General features: G+C 36.4%; 1 protein-coding gene across 1 annotated transcript in view; it reads right to left on the bottom strand.

Moving 5' to 3' along the window:
• Positions 1–23,458: 23,458 nt before the first annotated feature.
• LOC136849361 (zinc finger BED domain-containing protein 5-like) overlaps positions 23,459–24,582 on the bottom strand; it is a 1,209-nt gene continuing 85 nt past the window's right edge. Inside the window, exons 1-2 of the mRNA XM_067122713.1 lie at positions 24,556–24,582; positions 23,459–23,892 (exon numbers count right to left, since the gene is read on the bottom strand). The exon at positions 24,556–24,582 is cut by the window's right edge and continues 85 nt beyond it. Coding sequence (XP_066978814.1) covers positions 23,459–23,892; positions 24,556–24,582 — 461 coding nt within the window. The remainder of the gene's footprint in view (positions 23,893–24,555) is intronic.

Genomic DNA, 24,582 nt, shown 5'->3' with positions numbered 1-24,582 from the left:
GTCCAAATATCGTTTCAGAAAGACGCCTGTAGCAGAATTATCCTTGGTCCGTGTTCCTGGCATTCCTAAGCTCCCCCACTCGGGAGGATTTCTATGGCAGTAATTTACCGTGTTTTCAGTTAATTTTCCTTTGACCTTGTGTGCTATCAAATATAACTATTTTTATATCCACGTGTTTCACGCACTTCCCTAGTGAAGAGCCCTCCGCTCCGTGTACTTCTTTTTTTGTTTGTGTTTTATATGTCCTGGGTATCTTACAAGGCCATTTTCGAGTAAAGTAATAATTGTGAGTCATAAGATCCACCTGCACCAGGAAACATATAAAAATATATATATGACCAGTGATTATATATATATTGCATCCCCCCCTATTCCCCTATATGTTGTTTATATTGCAATTATATATAATCATAATTAGCTATATATATATGGATATATATATATATATATATATATACCTTTATATATATATATATATATAGGCCAAATAAATTCTGTAAGTAAACTGTATTTATTTAGCGTTAATATATTTAGAAAATGACTAGTCCTAAGGGGAATTTTTTTATAGTAGGGCGCATGTCGAGGAAAACGGGAGAGAATCGCAGAAACTTAGCTTTGGAACCTTTGACTACAGTGACGTGCATTTGAACATGCCATTCAATTAGGTTATATACCGTGATAAATCATCAAACTGAATAGTCCTGAGTTCTTGTCTTCCTGGTTCGAAACGAGTGATTTGAAACCGAATCATTAGAAAAAAAATTCTACCTTTGGGGCAACCATGTGAAAATATATTAGTCAGATTAGCATTGCTATTAAAGCATTTGTAGCTTAATACTTGTATATGAATCACGGTGATGTGATAAAAATTCATTCATACACATATATACGATATATATATATAATATATATATCTATATATATATATAAGTCCATATGTTTATATTCATTCATTTGGCGATATTTGCCTTGATGTCCATTCCATCTACAAAGTTAAAAATTATTTGTTTGTTTGATTTGCTTAACTACCACAATAAAAATGCATTATTGGGGTCTGACATTATATGTTCTGTATTGTTCTGTTTTTTTGTATGTTTGTTTTACACTACCACTGAGTTGCCTATCTGTTGTGATTGTGGGATGGCCCCACCTAATTGCCCTTAGAATAACTTCTCCCATAAGTCAGCTAAAACTAGCGCCCCCGCTGACAGGACGTCGTCTGTGCGGAAATTCCCAGGCGCCTATACATTCTATTCTTGTCACAAATAAATTCGTAATCCTTCATTAGTTGGCCGAGACCAATTCATTTTCCATTCAGTCCCCAAATGAGCCGTTTCCGTCAACGGAGCCTAAATATATATCCCAAATATAGTGAAATAATTGTTTGACGTTCCCATGATAGACCAATCATTAATGCTAATTTCTTCGTCAATCAGCCCGTTTCGTCAACGTAAATCGGAGACCAATCATTGCAATTTATCGTCCCCAATCAGCCCGTTTAATCGGTAAATCGAGCCGACCCACAATCATTGCTAAATTCACGTCCCCAATCAACGATTATCGGTAAATTTAACCAATCATAAAATAAATTCATCGTCCTCAATCAGCCTGCTTCCGTCGGTAAATCAGGATGACCAATCATGGATGATCATCACCCCAATCAGCCCTATTCGTCGTTAAATCTGGGGCGGAAGGACCAATCATTGCTAACTCATCGTTTTCTTTAATCAGAAAACTAAAAATGTCAGTAAACTGACTGGAAGATAATCTTGCTAATTTTCGTTTTATATCATTTTTCTTGTCTTTAATTCGGAGACCAATCATCGCTAATTCATCGTCTAATTCAGCCCAGCTTTCGTCGAGGTTTATAAATCAATGCTAATTCATGTCCCCAATCAGCCCGCTCAATCGAACTCGGTGGACCAATCATTTCTTCTTCATCGACACGTATCAGTGTATCCTCTGTATATAAATCGGGAGACCAATCATTGCTCAATTCATAGTTCTTCAATCAGGGGTGGTTTTGTCGGTAAATCGGTTGACCAATCATTGGCCTAAATTCGACTCGTCCGACCGGCCAATAAAGAATTAGAGGACCAATCATTGATAAAATTCATTTCTCGTCATAATGTGATTCGGACCAATTCCACAATTTATAAGCCCAATTGCCCGTTTTGTCAGGTAAATCAGTTGGTTCAATCATTAAAATAAATCAACACTTCGGAATCAGCCCGGAGAACTGTTAATCAGCTCAGTGGTCTGCTAAATTCATCGATCCCCAATCAGCACCTATATAAATCGCTAGACCAATACATAAGGATCTTTGTATCGTCCCCAATCAGGTGCAACCCCTTTCATTCCTTTGATCAGAGCCAATCGTTCAAATTCATCTTCCCCATCTTGCCCGCTAAATCTCTCCAATCAGTTGTTTCATAGGGCAAATCAGCCGGGAGCCTGTTACATCTTTAAAACCATTTTACTCTCAGTTTACCTTGAGCGCCACCATTCCCACATGTCTGGAAATTAATTCCAGTTCCATTTTATTCAGTGTCCTCTCCTATTATGTCAAAGATGTCGAACAGTATCTCCAGTTCTGATGATGCTTCATCCTCTGTCCTCAGCTTAGGAACTCATCTTTACACGGGAAATCTTTTAATGGTACAGGGAGGATCGCTCATACACAATCAGGAAGACAGTGCTTTAGAGACCTGTGTGTACTGACTGCGGCTAAGGTTGGAAGTTTGGGGCATTGAAAAACATCTTGCTATCATATATATAGGAAGCAATATATATAGGCGCTATATCGGAGGCAGATATATATAGTTATAGGATAGACATATATATAGAGAGACTGGCTCCATAGGATATAAATACAAATACATACATGAGGAGAAGAGAGATGGATTATTTTGTTATGTAAAGATGGCCTGGAGAAATCTGTACAACGCCTAATGTACTGCAAACAGGGACAAGCAGCGTGCCCATACAACTTTAGTGTTGCAACAACTAAATCTGAAAAAATAAGGTCCACCTGCCCCCAGGGAATGATGTGCCATCAGCCAGGCATTTCGCCTGCATGAAAAATCAATACCCGTTACATATATCTCAGCCAGTGTGGCTTGCTGTGCCGAAGACAGTGTTAAAACCTGCCCTGTATTGCTCGAAAATCTCCCTGGTGTTGGGCAAGTTCCTTGGAGTAAGACCCTGTTGCCTATCAGGTCCCATCCCGCAACATAAGATAAATTGGGAAGTGATATTAAACATTGCCAAGGCATTACCAGATAACCCCCTGAGCCTGGAGGAGAAAAAATACGCGGGCTAAATGTCTATAATGCCAATCAAATGGGCAGACTGGGCCCTATATCCGATCGTGCCCGTGCCAAATGGTTCAAACCGTTAGCTTACGACCCTCAACGATGCCATCAGAACAAATACAAATACTACCTTCCTGAAACCCCAGTAGGGCCCCGCCATTACGGGGAATGCCGAATGCCCCCCCTTTGGCGACTCCTGCCGGATAGCGGATCTGTAGGACACCATCCATCACCCCCCAGGAGATTCCATCAATGGAGCCGAGAAGTGGCCACCCGCCGCAGTGTTTGATCGGGTGCCCCTCCGTCCTTGGAAAGGGCAATCGTAGTAAATGATTCTAATTCTCTGGATAAATGGGATTCTGCAAGATATTCGTGAATCCAACAGCAATGTTTTCTTGAACCACCGATGATTCCCGTTTATTCCCTTTGCTTCCCCCTCGCCTTCTTTCTCTTCGATGTTAATGAAACGCAGCCAATTATTTAATTTAATAATAAAGGGTTTCCTGTACACTATCCGAGAATAGTCCTTGAACAAATAGTTTGACTCTTAAGTTCAAACTGATACTTGGAGAAAATATCAGAATTTGACCATGTTAAGGAACCGATAACTGAAGTAATAGTTTAATCTATTGTGTCTTTCAGTCGGCCAAAAATAACAGAAGTCATTTACAGAAAGATGCAATTTCTGGAACAAAAAATAAATATGCATCAAATTTTCTGAAAACAGGACAACCTCATAATTCCCTATGGAGGATAATTAAATATGCAAGCTTGTACCATTGAGGGCGGATGCCTAATTAAAATGATCCTCCCCAGAAAGAGTCAAAGAAATTCCACAACCGTACAAAGAACAAGAGGGCCGAGTTAAAAACCTCAGTGGTTTCTGAAAGACTCAGGCGGGTCTAAGTTCCGCTAAAATCCGGGATGACATACTTGAGGTCCACGAGTTCCCTAACCCTTCCTCGGGCTTTCATCTCAGATTCCACCCTCAGAGTAAAGACTTGAGGAAAGCCGTGGAGGAACGACACTTGTCTTAAAGGCAACAATGTCTTAGGCAAGTTTAGAGAGAGAGAGAGAGAGAGAGTTGAGAGGAGAGAGAGAGAGAGAGAGGTGCGTCTGGTGTATGTATGCATACATGCTATATTTTCATATAAAACATTGGACTCCTCTCACTAAAAAGAAATTTTAACTAGTTTCTAGGTAACCTTCTCTTTTTATGAAACGATTATATAACTTCCCTTATGGTTAGAACAAAACTGTTTTATTCCTTCCTATTTTTTTTAACAGGGTCGTGAAGTCGTCGGAGAAATATAAGAAAAGTTTCCGTTTGGCTTCCTTAATGTTTGATGTCATCTGTAAAATCTGCCCCGATTCTTGTTTACTTGATAACTGTCATTTGATATGCGTCGGTTAATATACAACCTCAGATCTTGGAGAAGTATATTGTTTTGTGAGTTTCGCGGCAAAGCAGTTTTTGTTAGAAAACTATATAGTTTTGATCACATCTTTGAACTGCACAATGATTAGGTGATTTTCAGGGAGGGAGGGTTCATAGTTTGCGAAACCTATTTTCTTATAAGGAGAATCAAATTTGATAAATACCTGGGGAGAAATAGCTCTTCTTTTTTTTTGCCCGCTAAGACTGGGAGTTTGAGAGTGGTCATTTTGAGCGAACAAGTATCAAGTCATTTCAGACGTCTTTTTGAAGTCTGTTTAGCATCGGAGACCATGTCCAGATGGCCCAAGCTTCTTCCTTTATTTTGGTGAAAATCTGACCCTCATCCTTCTCTATCGATCTTTTCCTTCATTACTTTCTCATACTTACCACACATACGACGCACAGTTAATATATCGGGATATCATCCCCAGGTTCGAAATGCATAAATCATTTTAATTTTGAAGCAGTAAGTTTTGAGACAGAGTGGGAAGTGTTGCACGCCCCTGACGCCGTCCTTTGGCACAAGGCCTGCGTGTCAACTCTTCCTGAAAGGAAAAGAATCTCCGTTTGGTTTTCTTTTCCCCATCCTCCTTGGGCTGAGAGTTAGCTCTGACCAAATCTGTTGGCGACGGAAGTTAGATAAAGTAAATCATAAATACCTCACTCTGTTATCCTTCATTTTTCTAATATTATTTACTTTTCCATTTAATCTTTTCTCATTTTTTTAACGAATCTCGAGTCACAAGACTCCTGCCCTTACAATTTTAACGTTGCCCTTTTTAATCACCCGCGGTGTGGCCATGAAACAATAACAAAGTCCGTCCTTCGTTTGTTATTCTGTGTATTTCCTTTTCCATTTATTTATTTTTTTTTTTTTTGAGTTATCCCTGTCTGGATTTATGGATCATGTCCATTTCCCCCTTCATTTGTTTTATCCTCCCATTTATAAGTACAAAAACTATCTCTAACTTTTGATGACAAAATCATTAAGCTGCAGGCGTAAAAATGATTATCATTTAAATTGGCGATTAAAACCCGCGAATAATCTCTTTGCCTCACAGCTGTCAAGTTCTTGTCCCCAGATTAGTGTTCTCAAGAGAACCGCTGGAGTTATTATATGAAGCTTATGAACCGTGGGAGGTCGATTGAAAGAAGAATTGAATTCTATTATTACAATTTTGGTAAAGGGGATATTATTTAAAACCTACAATGTATTGTCACGTATGCCAATATCTTCAAGGCACAACTAATAGGATGCATTTAATTCAGGATAGCATTAAGAAATCAGTGGGTTTACATTTTTTTTCCTTTTAAATCTTGCCTTGTATGTTTTCTTATGTTGTTGTTGTTATTTTTAATTTGGAAGTGTTCTTTGTTTATTTCCTTTTTTCCCTTATATTTAGCCCAGTAAAGTAAAACGAATAAAGAATGGGGAGAATCAGTACTTATGTTATTTGAGCAATGATTAATTTCAAACGAAGTTCACCCTTTTTATTGTATATTCTAAATTGCACTCTGCTCCTGAAGTAAACCTTCAGTTTGTTATTGACCAGTGTGGCATCAGAGTTTTGTCAAATAAAGTAATATTAAAGGTTTGTTTTTAGCAGGCTCTAGAATAAAGTCAAAATTCATATGTTTTCTTCGCTCATTTTGCTGTTGTCAATATTCGCACCCGTTTATAGGTTTGAGAATATTATCTTGCCAGGAGCTGTAAAGATTAGCGCCAAAATACGCTATGAAACTGTTCTCCTTTCCTGCTTTGACTTGGTTTGAACCTTTGAAAGTCCAGGGTATAAGGGCTCAGGAATATAATATTGGGGACAGTAATCTGGCTTTGCCCGTTTTCTTTGGTACAGAAAGATGCAAATATTTTCTATGAGATAGCAGCGTGCCCTGGGTCAGGACATCGCCCCCCACCCCAGTCCGAAGCAATAAAATATTGTCAGGGCGGCAGCCCCTTTCTCACACGCGGTCGCTAGTTTAAGCCGGTACTTGGTGCAGTCAAATCTCGGCGGCGCCCTGCCCTCCGTTTTTATTCGCCGCCCGCGTGGAGCCCATCGCCAAACCTTATGTGCCCCCTGTTCCATTCCAGTATTATTATTTAGGGGGTGTTGCAAGTCTCCAAACAAATGATATTCAACAAGTAAGGCTTTTATCATCCCAAGGGCGCCGTTTTCCGCCCCAATCTACGACTTGAAGAAAAACCTTGGTAAAGGAGACACCTTTCTCCACGCTCCACACGTGGTTCTCGGCAAAGACGTCGTCATCCCTGCCCCTACAAATGTGGTAATGTAAACCAAAACGAGTTGCTGTCACGATTACTTAGCCCTTTCATTTATTAATTTCTGGGCCATAACTTTGTGTTCCCTGATATTCCTTGGTTCAAGCCAGGCCCACGTGTTCACAGCTTCTTTCCTCTGAGTCACAAGTAACGCCTCGGTTTTCCTTTGGCGCCTTCAGTGCACCCCGAGTAATTCAATCCCCAAATTCCAGCATTAGATGCGTAACGAAATCCAAATATCGTTTCAGGAAGACGACTGGATAGGAATTATCCTGGTCCGTGTTCCTGGCATTCCCAAGCTCCCCTTCAGGGAGGACTTCGAGACTGGGTAATTTTGGTGTTTTCAGTTAATTTTCTCCTGACCTTGTGTGCTATCAAATATAACTATTTTTATATCCACGTGTTTCACTTCCCCAAGTGAAATTTGAGCCCTCCGCTCCGTGACGGACTTCTTTTTTTGTTTGTGTTTTATATGTCCTGGGTATCTTACAAGGCCATTTTCGAGTAAAGTAATAATTGTGGAGTCATAAATGATCCACCTGCACCAGGAAACATATAAAAATATATACGATTCAGCGGCCATATAAATAACCGGTATATATATATATATATATATATATATATATATATATATAATATACACATAAGACATATATATATTCTATTATATGTATATGTATATGTTTATAAATAAATATATATATATATAAATATATATATATATATTACACATATAAACATATATATATGTGTATATATATGTATATGTTTATATACATATATATATAAATATATATATATATATATATATATATATATATATATAAAATATGTATGTATATATATAAATTATATATATATATATATATATATATTATATATATATGTATATATATATATATATATATATATATATAAAAATATATATTATATAATAATATATATATATATATATATATATATATATATATATATATATATATATATATATATGTATATATATATATATATATATATATATATATATATATATATATTTTATATATATATATATATATATATATATATATATATATATAAATATAAAATATATTATATTTATACATATATTATATATATATATATATATATATATATATATATTTATTTATATATATATAAACATATATAAAAATATATGTACATTATATATATATATATATATAATATATATATATATATATATATATAATATATATAAATATATATATATATATATATATATATATATATATATATATATATACATATATATATACATATATTTATATATATATAATAAGTGTGTGTGTTTATATATTCATATATATTTATATATATATATATATATATATATATTTGTGTGTAGTGTGTGCGTGTATGTGTACATATATATTCATATATACAAATATATATATATATATATATATATATATATATATATATATATATATATATATATTCATAAACTGGACCCCGGCTTGATAAGGAATTTAAACACAATTATAATTGATGCTGCCACAAAACCAAGAAAGTCAGTTTATGAGCAAGGAATAAGTTATATGAAAACTTACCTCAAAATTTCCTGGAGTTATACTTGAATAGGGAAGGTCGCCATTTTAGAATTCTTTTACCAATTTACAGCGATTTATTTACAGAAACTTAGCAAATCAACAGTGAGACACGACACAACAAAATCACTAAGGGGCAGATTCAGAATAGGACACAGGGAACAATAATGCAATGATTTGGCAACAAGCAAGTGGACAAAAATGGGGCCAATCTGCAATAATCAGTTCAATGATAATAATCACATTCAGTCTTGCCCTGATTACATGGAATAGTCTCAGGTAATGCAAATGATGGAGCTCCAGGATGGAAGAATACTTCATATGAACATTTGGGGGCCACAACGGAAACTGTTACGGACTGCGACCAGGAATTATCAGAATTTGGGTGGTAGGCGGGGTACTGAAGCATGGATTGCGATCGTGCCATGTGTCCCTCCTGAAAGAGACGTTCTGAGTTAGCCCTGCTCAAACTAAGAGAAATGAAATCTTCCTATGAAAGATCACCCAATACACGTTCTTAAATACAAAACATAGCGTAGCCTAGAAGATGCTTATGCTGGACTCACGTATATACAATCAGGGAATCAGAGCTACGTGGGCTTTAACAATGAACACGTGATTGCACTCACACAAAGATAAAATTAATCCGGATACAGCTTAACTTAAATAGCCCTTAAATTGCACTGGTGAAGGGATAAGTGATTGTTATTTCGGGATCTTTACTCGAGTTCAAGGTACATAAATGGAGAGATATGGGAGGCAGGCAGAATTTGAACAAGGGAGGATTTTGTTGTGGGGAGAGGTTAAAGTCTGAAGAAAATGGAAATTTTATGACCACTGTTGGCGCCTAACAATCGCTTTGGCTGTCCGTCGAAGATCGTCACACCAGCGGGGCAGGGAAATGTAGCACGTGCGGTGCAGACGAGATCAGAGCAAGGAGTGGGCCTTCTGTTTCCAAAACATGGCGTCTTGGGGGCATCGCTTTTGGGCCACAACGTACCTGCAAGGAGTCATACGCCAGCAAAATCACAGAGGAAAAAAGACCTTAGGACTAAGGGCTTACAGAATAAAATCCTACCGCATCCCCTAATCTCAATACGCCTATTGGGCTTTCCTGAACACTAATTGCTATCCCATCTCAGGCGATGGGGGAGAAGGGGGTTTTGTATTGTCCCAGCACCGTATGAACTTTTAAGGGGGGGAAGGGAGGTTTACTAACGGCTGTGAACTGGTTCAAATAAACGTGGTTTCCCTGAGACGCCCGACTGGAGAGGCAGAGGAATAACAGATTAATTCTAAATTACATGATGGAATCAAGGACACAGGAAGGGAGGGATGTATATCATAACAATATATATATATATATATATATATATATATATATATATATATATATATATATATATATGTATATATATATATATATATATATATATATATATATATATACATCCTCAAGGAACAAAGAGAACAAAGGCCTCCATTCTTACAAATTTATTGCCGACGTTTAATGACACATGTCACATTTTCAAGGCTAAAAAGAAAATAATTTGCTACAGATAGAATCACGGTATTAAAGAATTTTTAAAAATTAAAATAATTAAAATTCACAAAAAATGGCAATGCAGCGTTAAAATTAGGTATATAAATAAACATAAAAAAAGGATCACAAGAGATATAGGTCAAGGGAACCAAGACACAGACTCGCCAAGTGAAATGAAAGAGTATTACTGAGAGAATACAGAAAATAAGCATAAAGGAAAAGCTAAGCAATATACTCGTATAACTTGAGTTGACGACATTTGAGTATTTAACGAGGGAACAGTTCTCTTTATGATAATAGACTCTAGGATAGTTAGATCGTGATGGTTGGAGACCCGCTCCACTAACGTAAAATCTTCATCTCTGATGTTTGTTTTTGCAACGTACGGCATGGTTTCTGATGTTCAGAGATGAAGTTTTACGATAATGGGCGGGTCTCCAGCCATCTATAACAATCAAGTCTATTATCATAAAAACTGTTCCCTCGTTAAATACTCGATTGTCGTCAACTCATTTTAATGAAAACATGTTGCTTGGCACTTAGCTGTCTTATATCCTTTATTCAAACTGTGGATTCTTTCATTTCAAATATAGACAGAGTCTGTTCAGGCTCGGCTACTTTAACCTATCTTTTGTGATCCTTTTTGTTTATTTCTATATCTAATTTTAACGCTGCATTGCCATTTTTTAATTTTAAATATATTTTTAATTCTTTTAATGCCGTGATTCACCTCTATAGTGTAAATTATTTCTTTTTTAGCCTCCCTGACATGTGCTGCAACCTGTTACTCGCAATAAATTTGTAAAATGGAGGTCTTCATTTCCCTTGTTCCTTGAACAAATATTAATATAGTGACTGTGACTACACGACGTCAATTGCGCACTTCGGATTGGATCCCTCCCCAAAATGGAATGCAGCAGTTTTCTTCTTCGCTATCTGTTCCTTCTTCGTATCAGATCAAACTCTATACATAGTTTTCATTATCTAATTAGAAAAAGGTATAATCCTCTTTTACTAAATGTTTTTTAGACTTTTGAAAAAAAACACTAAAACTGGAAAAAGCCAAACCAGATGTTAAATTTCTCAGTATTGTCAACTTAACAACGTTGTTCCCAATTTTTATGAAATTTAAGGTGTACAAGACAAAACATCTTTATACTGCTCACAGTTTTATGCAGAAGCTACAAAACAGCTTTTAGATATGGAATTGTCATGTAAGCATAAAAACATATTAACCCTTGAACAGAGAGTGGCTGAATATAAGCAAACTATCTTTAACTCACTATCTATGTTAGATAGAATAATTTTTGTACGTTTATTTAACCACAACATTCGCAGATTTGCTAACGAGGTGATTAGTAGGCACAACAGAAAATTGTATTCACTAGGCATTAATATTCCTAAATTTCGACAAAATGACGATACAGTATTTAATTTTTCTAATAGACTTTTATCCAACAGAGAGTAGTTCCTTTTATCTCTAGGCTTAAATTTTTGCTTACCTAATTATAAACCCAATTTTTGCAAATTTTTCCTGGCTCTGTAGTCAATATTCCATCGACTAAAGTCCCTTCCTTTTAACACCGACCTTAGTTCATTGCAGGCCCAGTTGTCATCACTATCTCATTCCACCTTTTCTAGCATTAAGGCCAGGTGGACACTGTTTTTAATTAAATCTGATGTAGATATTTTTAAAAATCTTTCTAAAGATAATAGCATTATTATTTTGAAACCTGATACAGGTAGAGGGACAGTTACCCTCAACAGAGACGATTATTTAAACAAAATGGAAATAATTTTAAATGATGAAACCAAATTTCAGAAAGTGAGGTTCCCCAGATCTTCAGAATATTATAAAATATGAAGACAAAGTCAACAGGTTCTTACGTTCTCTTAAACAGGAAAAGATCATCGATGACCAGACCTACCAAGATTTGTTTGTTACCTGTTCCACCTACGGTATCTTGTATGGTCTTCCTAAAGTTCACAAGGAAGGCGTTCCTTACGTCCGATATTATCTTCAATCAATACTCCCAACTATGGTTTAGCTAAGTTTCTGGTCCCATTATTAGAACCCCCTCACTAAAAATCAGTACTCTCTTCCCAACTCGCATAAGTTTCAGGAACAAATTTTATTACAGGACTGATTTATTTATGGTGAGTTTGGACGTGGAATCATTGTTCAGTAACGTCCCTGTGGAGAGACCATAGAAATTATTTTAGATAAGATTTTTGTTGATAATGGCACCAGGTTCCATAATTTTACCAGAGTTCTTTTTAAACAACTTTTAGAATTGTCCGTGCTGGACACGGCTTTTATTTTAATGGTAGTGTTTATAAACAGGTCGAGGATGGCCATGGGTTCCCCATGGTCCCCACCTTTGCTAATATCTTCATGTGCTCCTGGAGGAAGCGCCTTATGGAGGACTGTCCCCTTAGTTTTTTGTCTTTGTTTTATCGGAGATACGTCGACGATACCTTCGTTTTATTCCGACATGAACACAATGCCGAATCCTTTTTGCAGTTCGTCAACGAACTGCACCCTAATATTAAATTCACTTTGGAGAAAAAAACTGACAATAAACTTCCTTTCTTGATATAATGATATCCAGGGATATCATTATATTATACAAACATCATTCGGAACAGCTCATAATTCATCAAATTAAAAGGGGTGCCTGTATCTATAAAAATATTCACATCAACACCATACGCAGATCCTTTTACCACTGGCTTCGCCTCTGAGGGTACCCCAGATGTCCTATATCACAAGAAAATAAATCCTTTTTTATCTCTTCCCACTTTTGCTGCTCAGTCCACCAAAAGTTTTGTCAGCCCCTAGAGGCTCAGAAAAACCCCCTTGAGGAGTTCTCCTGCCTGCCAGGCCAGCGCCTGAGGCGTGCTTCTAGACTCATTCTGTTCAAGAGGTGGGTAAAACCATTTTTCAAACTGTGATATGCAGACTTGCAGGGGTGCCACAATATTTCACCTACAAAACGTCTTAGTATGGCCCTGCCTATTGCAATTATAACATGCCCTTAGGATCCTGAACTCACAGAAGTCGTATCATCCTCTGTCTTGGCACATAACCTCATAACTGTGGAGTCAGAATTACTCTTTGTATGATGCTTCGGAATGGGCCCAAAAAATTTCGACATCCCATCCAAAAAGGAGCTATCTATTGTAGGACATTTCGAAAAGTGCTATTTTTAAGCTTGAGAGAACAGTAAAATCTCATCTGACCCCCTTTCTATTTCCTTGTCAAAACTATTTACAATAGCATCAGGGACATCATTCAGGATCAAAACATACCGAAATAGTTTCTCAAGATTCTCTATCGTAATAGAGCCTCCATTTTTCCAACCAGAATTTCTCAAATTCTTCGAAAAATCCTTTGTAGCATCAAAACACATGGCACTAAACGTGGCCAGTGAATCATAGCCTTTACAGACCTTGAAAAGAGCTCTGAGATCTTGAACTGCATCGCCAGCTCCAGCTGTTCCATATGACATTCTCAAAAAATCCTTAAGATCGTCCCAGGTCCTACACTTCAAAAAGTTATGACTCTAGCAACGTTGTCCGATATCCCCTTTATCTAAACTAAGGAAGCCTTTTGCTTCATTGAAAGCTTCTACCCCATCCGTAATTTTCTTGGCGACTGAAAAATTCGACACCCCCTCTATAAAAATTTTGAGGGGGAACTGGAAGAACGCCATCAACCACCCCGGGAAAGGGCTGAACCCTGGCATTTACAGATGTAAATTTGTACAACATTGTCACTCTATATTTATCTTCGTTAGCCTCCGCCATATTATTAGAACGGATAACCCTTCAAGTTCCAAGAACTTGACCTGACCTCAACTTCATATAACTCCCAAAGATGGACAGAGAAAGGAGAAAATAATATAAAAAAACAAGTTGAAAATTCAGCAAGCTCCCAACACTAATGCAAATGTGAACTATTAAATTAAATTCTAAATGCCAAATGCGAACAATGAAGTAACCCTAACCACAGATGCAAACAATAAAAAAAAAGAAAATTCTAAAAGCCAAACTCGAACAATAAAGCAGAAATACTTCAGTCCACCTCACACAAAGAAAACTGGCTCATTGATAGAAGAACAGGATAGCAGTGGGATAACTGCAACAAACGCTCTCAATGACATCACCAAATCGTCACCGCTCAACTCCAAAAAAAAAACTGCTTCAGTCATCAAAGAGAACATGTATACCAACCAAAAAGACATACCCTATCTGTTAACAATCTTGGTTTCTTCTTAACATAAGTTGCTTCGGAGCATACCTGTACATTATTTTACCAAGTGTAGTCACCCGCTAAGCCACCAAAGCTCTGATAAACATGCACACGCTATCAAAAAAAAAAAAAGCACTTGATCACCATTGAACCGAAAAGCTTGTTTCCCTTCTAATTCCTCACTAGAACCAACACAAAGAGAACACTTACGCAACAATATCCCTCTCTGTCTTCAATAACCTGTGCTGCAAAAGTGCCTAAAAACAATTCCCGATCGGGGAAAAAAAATACACTCTGCGCATGTCTTATGACCCATAAACGCACACACTTATCACACAAGACCATTAGTAATTTGATCGTGCGTTGTAGTATTTCTCCCCAAGTGGGTAGAAAAATGCCTAAGTCAACAAACAATGCTACCATCCTAACTCCTCAAAGATTATTGGAACACTCCCTATTACGTCCTACATGACCTAATTTCCACATCACCAGTCCCTTCAAAGCTTGCAGAGGTCCCTAGTCAGCTGCCACCAAATAACTGTAGCCCAGTTGAGAAATAATTCCATTGCTTACCTGTTACTACAAAGTCGAGATGTTCCATCTATTGGTAGCATTGATAGTGACCACATCAAAAGACTACTGGTAGCACATCTCTGTACTTACTCACTCTGCTTTCTCTCTCTCTCTCTCTCTCTCTCTCTCTCTCTCTCTCTCTCTCTCTCTCTCTCTCTCTCTCTCTCTCAAGTCTATAGCGAAACAAGCTTTAACCAAAATAATTTATTTAACAAACTCCAGCGCAACTAGATTGCAAGAAATAAGAGATGAAATTAAATGGAATATTAAAGTTCCCAAAAGATCAATCATGTAACAGTCTTTACACTGTAACTCGCAATAGGTCAAAATAAGTCCAGTACATTCTCAGTGAGTACATCTTTAACCTCTTTCTCAGCAAAACATCTGAAGAAGTCAAATAAATCCCTTATCAACCCAAAATGCATAAAAGTAAAGATATGGGAATTCCTCCCATGTTACTCATAAAGTATACACAAGAAAATAAATGCTTAAAAAAACAATGTATAAATGGAAAAAACACTCTACAGTTTGGGAAATTGAATGCGGTTCCTACCTCCAAACAGCAGTCTTAATCAATAAATCTCGAACCACAAAGTTTTCACCGAAGACCTCTAATAATGTTCAATGTTCGTCTTCAAATGATCCTTTTTTCCATATCTAATCCCTTCAAACCCTGGGACTCTGCCCAAAAGAAACGCACATACACACGTTTCCACCGGAACCTGGACATTTCCGGTGAATGCACTCACGAAGTCACGTGACCAGTTCCCCACGTCTTGAGAATACCTGATGTCACAATTTTACTTAATTGGGAAATGCATCAGATAATATAGCTAAACATTTTCTCCAAGATTTTGGGAGAGATTTCCTCCACACTTGTTAATTAAACATTCACTGTGTATTGTAATTCATAACATACTTGTGACCTATAGGCTTTTCATACATATATATATATATATATATATATATATATATATATATATATATATATATATATATATATATATATATATATAGGGTATTTCAAAACTAGACCCCCCCTCTACACCATAAACTAAAATTGATATGGACAAAAACAAATGTAATTCAGAACAGGTATTTAAGTTTCTCTCTGAGTATTTAATATGCTGTGTGGCCTCCATCTGCCTGTACCACAGCCTGCATTCTTGAGGGTATGATTTCAGCAAATTGCAAAAAGTTGAGACTCAAACTCCATTTCCCTGAGCACTTCAGTCACCTCTCTTCACAGGTCGTCGAGGCTTGGTATACCATCATAGTTCACTGTGCGCACTTCAACATGATCCTTTAAGATACTACCAATGTTTTCACACACACATTAAGGTCAGGGGAGCTACCTGGAAATTCACTTGACGAGAAGAAATCGATACCATTGTTTCGAAGCAGCTCCTGTGTCTGAAGAGCCTTGAAAACTTATCATGCAAAAATGTGACTTCTTCAACAGATATCACATTTTCAGGATCTTTGAGGAAAGGAAATACTCCACCAGTAAGCACAGTTTCTCTGAAGTATTCGCCATTCCATGACTGTCCTTTTTCTTTGATGATCCAAATTAACCGTTTGTATGTGAAATAGATAAAAATTCCCAAACATCCAGGAAATTTCACAACTTGGTGATAGCGCACATCATCTCTGATATCATCCAACTTTGCAGCCCAAATTATGTCATTTTTATGATTTGACTTCCTGACTGTGTAAATGAAGAATTCATCTGATGTGACAACATGGAGAAAGTCAGCTTCATCCCAGTCTTTAAGAAATGAACCACAAAACCAAGCACGGTCTTCTCTGTTGCTGAGTGATGTTGGGCTTGCTGATAACATGAAATGGCTTGATATCAGATTTTTTCAACTCACGACATACAGCACTATAACTTCTCTTCTTTCCCCTTTTTGTTTCTAGTTCAAGCGCCAATTTCTGTAAAGACTTTCTTGATCTACCCACTGCCTCAGCTATGATGTCTTTTGATTTCTGAGAAAGGACTTCAGGCCTTCCAAGATTCTCACTCATTTTGCGATGACAGTCATATGGATTTTTGTTTCAGTTTCTTTTAACAAAGGATTCATCTCTTTTAATGTATTTAGCTATCCAGGAACGTGAAATGAAGGATGCGCCAGCATCCTGGCCTCTCTGAAGGTTATAGCCCGGATTCGGTCAATCCATCTGATTTCCTCCGAGTCATTAGCCATGGCTGTATCTAACTCCGTCACTCAGTCTGGAAATACAAGAAAAGTAAAATGAAAAACAGCTTAATAGAAACTTAAAATAATGTACTTGGAGATAGGCTATAGCAGAAAACTTCATAACTTTCCATTTGTTCTGTGGAGGGCACCTAATTTTGAAACACCCGGTATATATATATATATATATATATATATATATATATATATATATATATATATATATATATATATATATATATATATATATATATATATATATATATATGTATATATATATACATATATATATATATATATATATATATATATATATATATATATATATATATATATATATATATATATATATATATATATATATATATATATATATATATATATATATATATATATATATATATATATATATATATATATATATATATATATATATATGTCATTCATACGGAATGTCTATTGACATGGCTGCCACATTGGAAATACAATGTAACTTAAAAAAAATGAATAAAAAAGTTCTTCTGTAGAACCCATGAAGGTAATGACCATATATCTTTCATGCAGCAGTGATATAAAACAGCAAATGACATTTGTCAGTTTCATATCAATCATTTTATGAAGCAACATTTGGCACCTATTTCGAAACTGGCTTATCCCTTCGTAAACACTGATGAGGGACACCGTTCAGATGTTCGAAGTCTTTGCTTTTGTATTTTACACAGTAATATAGTTTACTCTGTAATTGTGGATTTCTACAAAACAAACTGTTCTTCGCGAGATTGTGAATTTCTTGGCAATCTTATTGATATTATTATCGATGATGATGATGATAATTCTTATTTTATTACTATTTTCAAATATTTATCATACTTTTTATTTATATCGAGTATTTCTAAGTATGGGAAAAGGGAACATTGTTTAAAACTCTGATCTGAAGAAATGAGGAATCCTAAGACTAAATTGTTAGACGTTTGCTGTCGTTACTGAAATGAATGGTAGACAGAGACACAGACGGACAGAACTATCAACGAGAAATTCCAGGTAAAACAAAAAGTAGCGAAAGAAACTATTGATAAAATGTGATGGAAATGAATCGTAGAATAAAAGATGAAACGGAGATTCAAAGAGGGAATATAATTATATATGCAGGATCAATGAAACTGATTTAGCATTTAACCAAATTGCTTGTTTTCAAGAAGTGGTCTGCTTACAAGTATATATTCTTATCCTTTTTCTTAAAGTAATTAAATTTGAAAGCAATTGGACACCAGCAACAGCTCTGTAGACATGAAAAGAAAATCAAAGAGTTCTTGAATAGCTGACAAATATAAGTGACTTAGAAAAAACGCTCGACATTTTATTAATGGAAGATATGTGTATCTAAGAATACTAATCTGTCTCTGTATTGAAAAGGCTGGACTTCTTTACAGGGCAAATCGACGGCAGATGTGTTTGTTTAATCCTTCAAACTCCTATTCTGTTCCACGATAACACCTCTTCGGCCGGGTATTCACGACCAGGTTTACTTATCAGTCCACCTGTCAGTTCATCGAATCTGGCGTTAAAACTTCCGTGTAGACGACAGTTTATGGGAGGAGTCAGTCACTCAACAGAATGGGTGAACTGATGGAATCACCTAAAATTCTTCTGACCGACTGACATCATGTGTGGACGGGTAAACAATGATTTTATAACAGTTCACAGCTGGATTTCGCCTGGGAAGGACCCCAGCCGCTCAGGCCAGAATATGAATAAACTATGTATAGACCTGATTCATTTCACTGTTAGACCCTGCAGCGCCATTTGTAGACCGTTGTAAGTCCAAATAATATAAAAAAATATATATATTTCCACGTGATACAGACAACTTGATATAGGCCTAGGCCAGTGTCCTGCCTCTTTATGTAAGTTGTTACTGATGAAAGTAGGCTTCTCTGTCCATTTCATAAATAACTGAACCAACCCCCAGGTTCTAATTTAAACTCATTCTTTAATATTCTATGAGAATATGCATTTTTTTTTATTAGAAATATTTTTACAATATTCTTTTATGCCTTTTTTTTACGTTCCTATTATTAAGTCAATTGCAGCAGCAGCTAGTCTATGCGTATACAGTTCCACCTCCTCATCAGCCAGGGGAGTGTCCATCACTGCCATATAGTGTTGCCACGATGAATGCAAGACGAGAACTGAGGACAATGACCTCGATTTGACGGTCCGACTGACAGTTCTACCTTTTTCATGTGGACGCTCATTCGTTGAACGGTCTCAGATGAACTGACAAGTAAACCTGATCGTGAATACCCGGCATCTGACGTCCCTTTAGTACCTGCTTCCTCTCCTACTTTGTTTCACCATCTCTTTTGGTACTGGTTACGCTTCCTCTTTAACATCCTTCAGGCGACCTCCAGTTTGCTGTTTTCTCTTGCTTATCCTACAGGATAAAAATCTCTGACCTTCTCAATCACTCCTCATCGCCAACATCCTTGTTTGACTTTATTATGAGATATGACGGACTTTGTTACTTCCTTACTTCGGAAGTTCAACGCTAAATGTTTTAAAACTGCGCTAATTTGTTCTACTTTCATTCCGGTCCTTAGGGGTAATATATCAGTGAGAAAGTGTCAATCTTGTGAATATATTTCGGAATTATAACATTTGAGGAAACTGAAATTTTCTTGAATATTTTGTGAAAACAAGATAGAGAAGGTTGGCTTGGTAAATCGAAGTTATATATTGTTTAAAATTTTCATACAAAATTGAAAGAATTACTGTTATCTCATTTACATTATATTATATCATTCCGACTACTAGTTGAGTGTCTGAGATGAATGTGAATGATCATAATTTAAACATTCATTTGAAGATTTATCTGAAATATTTTTGGGTAATATTATATTCACATACACACACACACACCCACATATGTAAATTTAGTGTGCGCATGTGTCAAGAAGTAAGGGTATCATTTTTTTCTTTCACTGTTACACTGTAGTAATACGAGACGTTTGATCACTGCTAAAAAAATAATATTATTGTATACTCGTATACTGCCAAATAGATTGTGACTTTATGATGATATGACTCACTTACAAAATCCACTGCATCGTCAGGTATACTCGTTTTTTTTTTCTTTATTAAATACCTATGAATTAAACCTCCAGCTTTAACTATGGCCCAGTCGAATGACTCAAAGAGGGTGAGAAAGGGAAGGGGAGAGGAGAGGGCGCTGGAGGAAATGATTATTTGAACGGTGCAGTTTACTATCAAGCAGAGTGGGAAACATTTTCGGATAAAACACAAAATGACTGTGTATCTGTCTATCTGCCTCTCCTCTAATGTGGTTGGTGCTTTTTCTCTTAGCTATTGTCCAACCATTTGATCCTTGTTTCATTTTTTCCTGTTTCTATCACAGTTTCGTCCTGGTTCTGCGGCGTCTTCCTGTTCATCGTCAATATTCCTCTCGCTCGTCGGTATCCGCGGGCCTGAAGGCCATCCGTGCATATTTCATATTCTTCGAGTGCCAGGAGGTCATTTAGGAGTCAATATCACTGATGCTGAGTTGATGTCTGCATAGATGGGATCTGAATGATTAATGGAATCGTTAACAGGTCACTTTGACTCCAATATAATCCGTATCTTTCCACTGCACTCAGTCTTCCCATCTATTTTAAATCGTTTTTTTTTTTAAGGAAAGCTGATATAGGGCGTTTTTTCCAAAAGCCCTTTCAACTCTTGTTTAATATTTTTCCTTTTCTTCCTTTGATAGGTTAATTCTGAAATTAGCACATGTCAATTTTATTCGTATGAATGATTAAAGTTACTGTTGCGTGATAGGAAGTCGCTTTTGACCATTAATTTTGATACAAAAGTAAAAAAACTGTAATTAACCAGTTTCAATGTATTCAGGCAAAGGACACTTGACATCACTGCTCTTAATGCCGGTCCCAATTAATGGAAGTTACATTGGCATTACGTTAGAACAGAAAATAAAAGGATTTTCATAATTATCCCTTTACCTTTCTCTCTCTCTCTCTCTCTCTCTCTCTCTCTCTCTCTCTCTCTCCTAGAATGATTATTTTATTAACTGTTCTCGCAAAAGCAGTTGGGAGAAGGCTATGATTAAACCGTGTTTGTATGTACAGTGCATGAGTGTGGTATCGGGAGAGCTTAAGATTATCAAATTTGGTAGAAATCGTCTAATGGTTGACGAAATTGTTACTATTGAAACTTTCGTACGTTGTAGTAAATGCAGATTTTAGATTATCTACATATTTCATAGCCGACTACATAATTCTGGTTTTAATCTTTTTCCAACAGTCACGAATGCTTTGGCACGAGTTCTTGCATTTATGCTTTCTACAGAACGGTGACCTTCCTAGTTTATCTAATGACCATTTTTAAATATGTAACAGACCTTTGATACAAATCTTGCCGTTTTTCTGGTAAAACCTATTTTTTCCATCTGTATAGTATTTTACTTCAGTCATGTTTTCTTTTTCAAGATGCGTATTAACAACCAAAATGCATTTTTTTAGAGACTGTCAAGAAATTTCGAAGCCGGATAACCCCTATTTGCCAGCGCCTCTTTTGTACATATCAGACATCGGTTTTAGTCGAGAAGGACGACACATCTTTTGTCAGTGTTACATTGGAGGCGCTCCCCTGTTGGAAAAATGGCACCTTGCGTCTATCATTCTTACGTCTTAGGACGAAGATTGGCGGCGCCTGCGTTTCCTCTTTGAAGTTTACGTTTTCAATCTCGTGTCTCACATTCATCCTGTTTCCCTTTCGAATATCATGAGAAATTTCGTTACGGTAAATGAGATCTTATTATTTAGACATTTTCAGCATTTATTCCTTTAACTAATATTTGAGTTAATAGTGTTGAGTGATATATAGGCTACTGTATATATACTGTATTATATATATATATATATATATATATATATATATATATATATATATATTATTGTGTGTGTGTGTGTATACACACACATAATATATACACACATACAGATATATATATATATATATATATATATATATATATATATATATATATATATATATATAATCACAAAGCAAGTACCTGGTTATTACACAATTAATAAGACCCAAAAGTTACCTCACTTCAGCCAGACACTTGAAACCTCATAACGAAATGTTACGACTGAATACTCTAAAGCAGTGGTTCTCAAACTTTTCAGCCCGCGACCCCCCAAACGATATTGCTAGAGGCATGTGACCCTCGCCTTTCCCCGAAGTGCTTCTGACACACACACACACACACACACAGTACATGCCTATGCCCCGAATCATAAGAACATAATAACAACAAACATGATAAGATAAATGCAAAAAATATACGCATTATAGAGTTAACTAATTTATTACTTGTAGAAAAAATCACAATCTTTAAAGACAAAATAGGCAAAGCAATACAGTATATTTAAATTTATAGAATTAATGTTAAATCCGTACAGGCACTCGCACTTTGCTAACTGCTTCAAGAGAAAAAAATAAGTATGAAATTAGAATTATACCTTTGTTGAAGAAAGCTGCAGATAGCATAAATTATGTCAGTGTTTGTAAACTTTAGCACAATAAAGAAAAAATTACTGGTATCTTTATACCAAAATTTAGATATTCAGGCTGGGCTTAAAATGATTAACAAAATAATTATAGCGTTTGACTTGGGTGCTGATATTACAAATTTGCTGAAACCTAAAATCAGCTAATGATCTATAATTCTCATATGAGACAGTATACCCACACAAACATCCAGTAGACTCAAAGCTATTTCATACCCTTTTGGTTTCAAAATCAATATTTTGGAAAATTTTGGAAATTATGTCTGATAATATTTTTTTTTTCTTTTTTTTTGGCTTTAGAAGAACTGTATGAATTTCTTGTGAAATAATTACTTATTTAGTAACTGTTAAAATAAAAGTACAATATTCATGGAAGTTTAATGACAATGATCAATATTTAGGCCCAACTATGGGGCTCCACTAGCAGTGATTAGTTAATTATATCCCTATTCCACAGTGAAAACAGTATTTACACAGGCCTAAGTTTATCATGAATAACTAACATCAATTAGTGAGATACATGGGCCTGCTTTTTTTGAGCACAGTAACTCCATCCTGGGTTTGATACCAGAGATGGCAACTCGGAGATCATCCTCCACCCTGAGTCGTGATCGGTATTTGTTTTTTATATAAGTCAGTGCCGAAAAAGTCTTTTCACATAAATAGGTTGATCCTAAAGGAAGTAATACATCCATTGCTGCCATGGATAATCGTGGATATTCCTTGCAATTGAAATCCAGAACTCATCCAGTGTGGTTGAGCCAAACGATGCCTGTAAAGTCCGATCACTGGAGAGCTCCAGCAGCTCATCCTCCATGTCGGATGATAAGTGCTCCCCTGTAGCAGTGAATGGTTGCCGTATCCAGTCATATTGTTGTGGGGTTGTCTCTTTTGGGAAGTATTTCTTGAAGTGGTCCACAAGACCTTGTAGGTGAGTCGTGATCATTACCTTCACGTTATCGACGCTTAATTCATTCTCCGCCATAAATTCTTCCACCTCAGGAAACATTTCAACACTGCCCCCATCAACTCGCACAGCCCATCGTTCCAGCTTCCTTGTAAATGCATCAATTTTGTCAGAAAGAATCAAGATGTTCGTGTTTGGGCCTTGTAGTGATAAATTCAGCAGATTAAGTCTTTCGAATATACAAGACAAATATGCTAGACTTGCTAACCAGTCAGGGTCAGTCAGATAGTCAGCAAGTTGGGACTCAGATTTGATCAGGAACAGGCGCACCTCATCTCGTAGTTCATACAAGCGGCTGAGAACTTTGCCTCGGGACAGCCACCTGACTTCTGTGTGGAACAACAGTGCTTCATGCTCGAGCCCATCTCATTGCAGAGTGTGGAGAACAGCCTGGCATTTATGGGACGTGTTTGATGTAATTTACTATTTTAATCGCAGTTTGAAGAACACTGCTTAACTCTGGATTGAGTGCTTTGCTAGCAAGAGCTTCCCTGTGAATAATACAATGTGTAAAATTTATGTGAGGTGCCACTTGTAAAACTTTTGCTTTAAGTCCTTTCCTCTTACCCAACATTGCCCCAGCACCGTCTGTGCACACACCAACACACTGGTCCCAAGACAAGCCCTCCTTTTGTATTTTGGTGTCTAGCTTTGTGAAAATGTCACTACCTGTACAGGTCCCCTCTAGTACAGTGCAAAAAAGCATGTCTTCTTGAAGTTTTCCACCAAAACTGTATCTAATGAATGCAAGTAATTGTGCAGAATTTGATATGTCTGTCGACTCATCTAGCTGCAAAGCATACTTCTTTCCTTAACCCTCTCAATCAGCT

The sequence above is a fragment of the Macrobrachium rosenbergii genome, chromosome 21 (genome assembly GCF_040412425.1).
Source record: "Macrobrachium rosenbergii isolate ZJJX-2024 chromosome 21, ASM4041242v1, whole genome shotgun sequence".
Taxonomy (NCBI): Eukaryota; Metazoa; Arthropoda; class Malacostraca; order Decapoda; family Palaemonidae; genus Macrobrachium; species Macrobrachium rosenbergii.
This window is presented reverse-complemented; position numbering and strand designations above follow the sequence as displayed.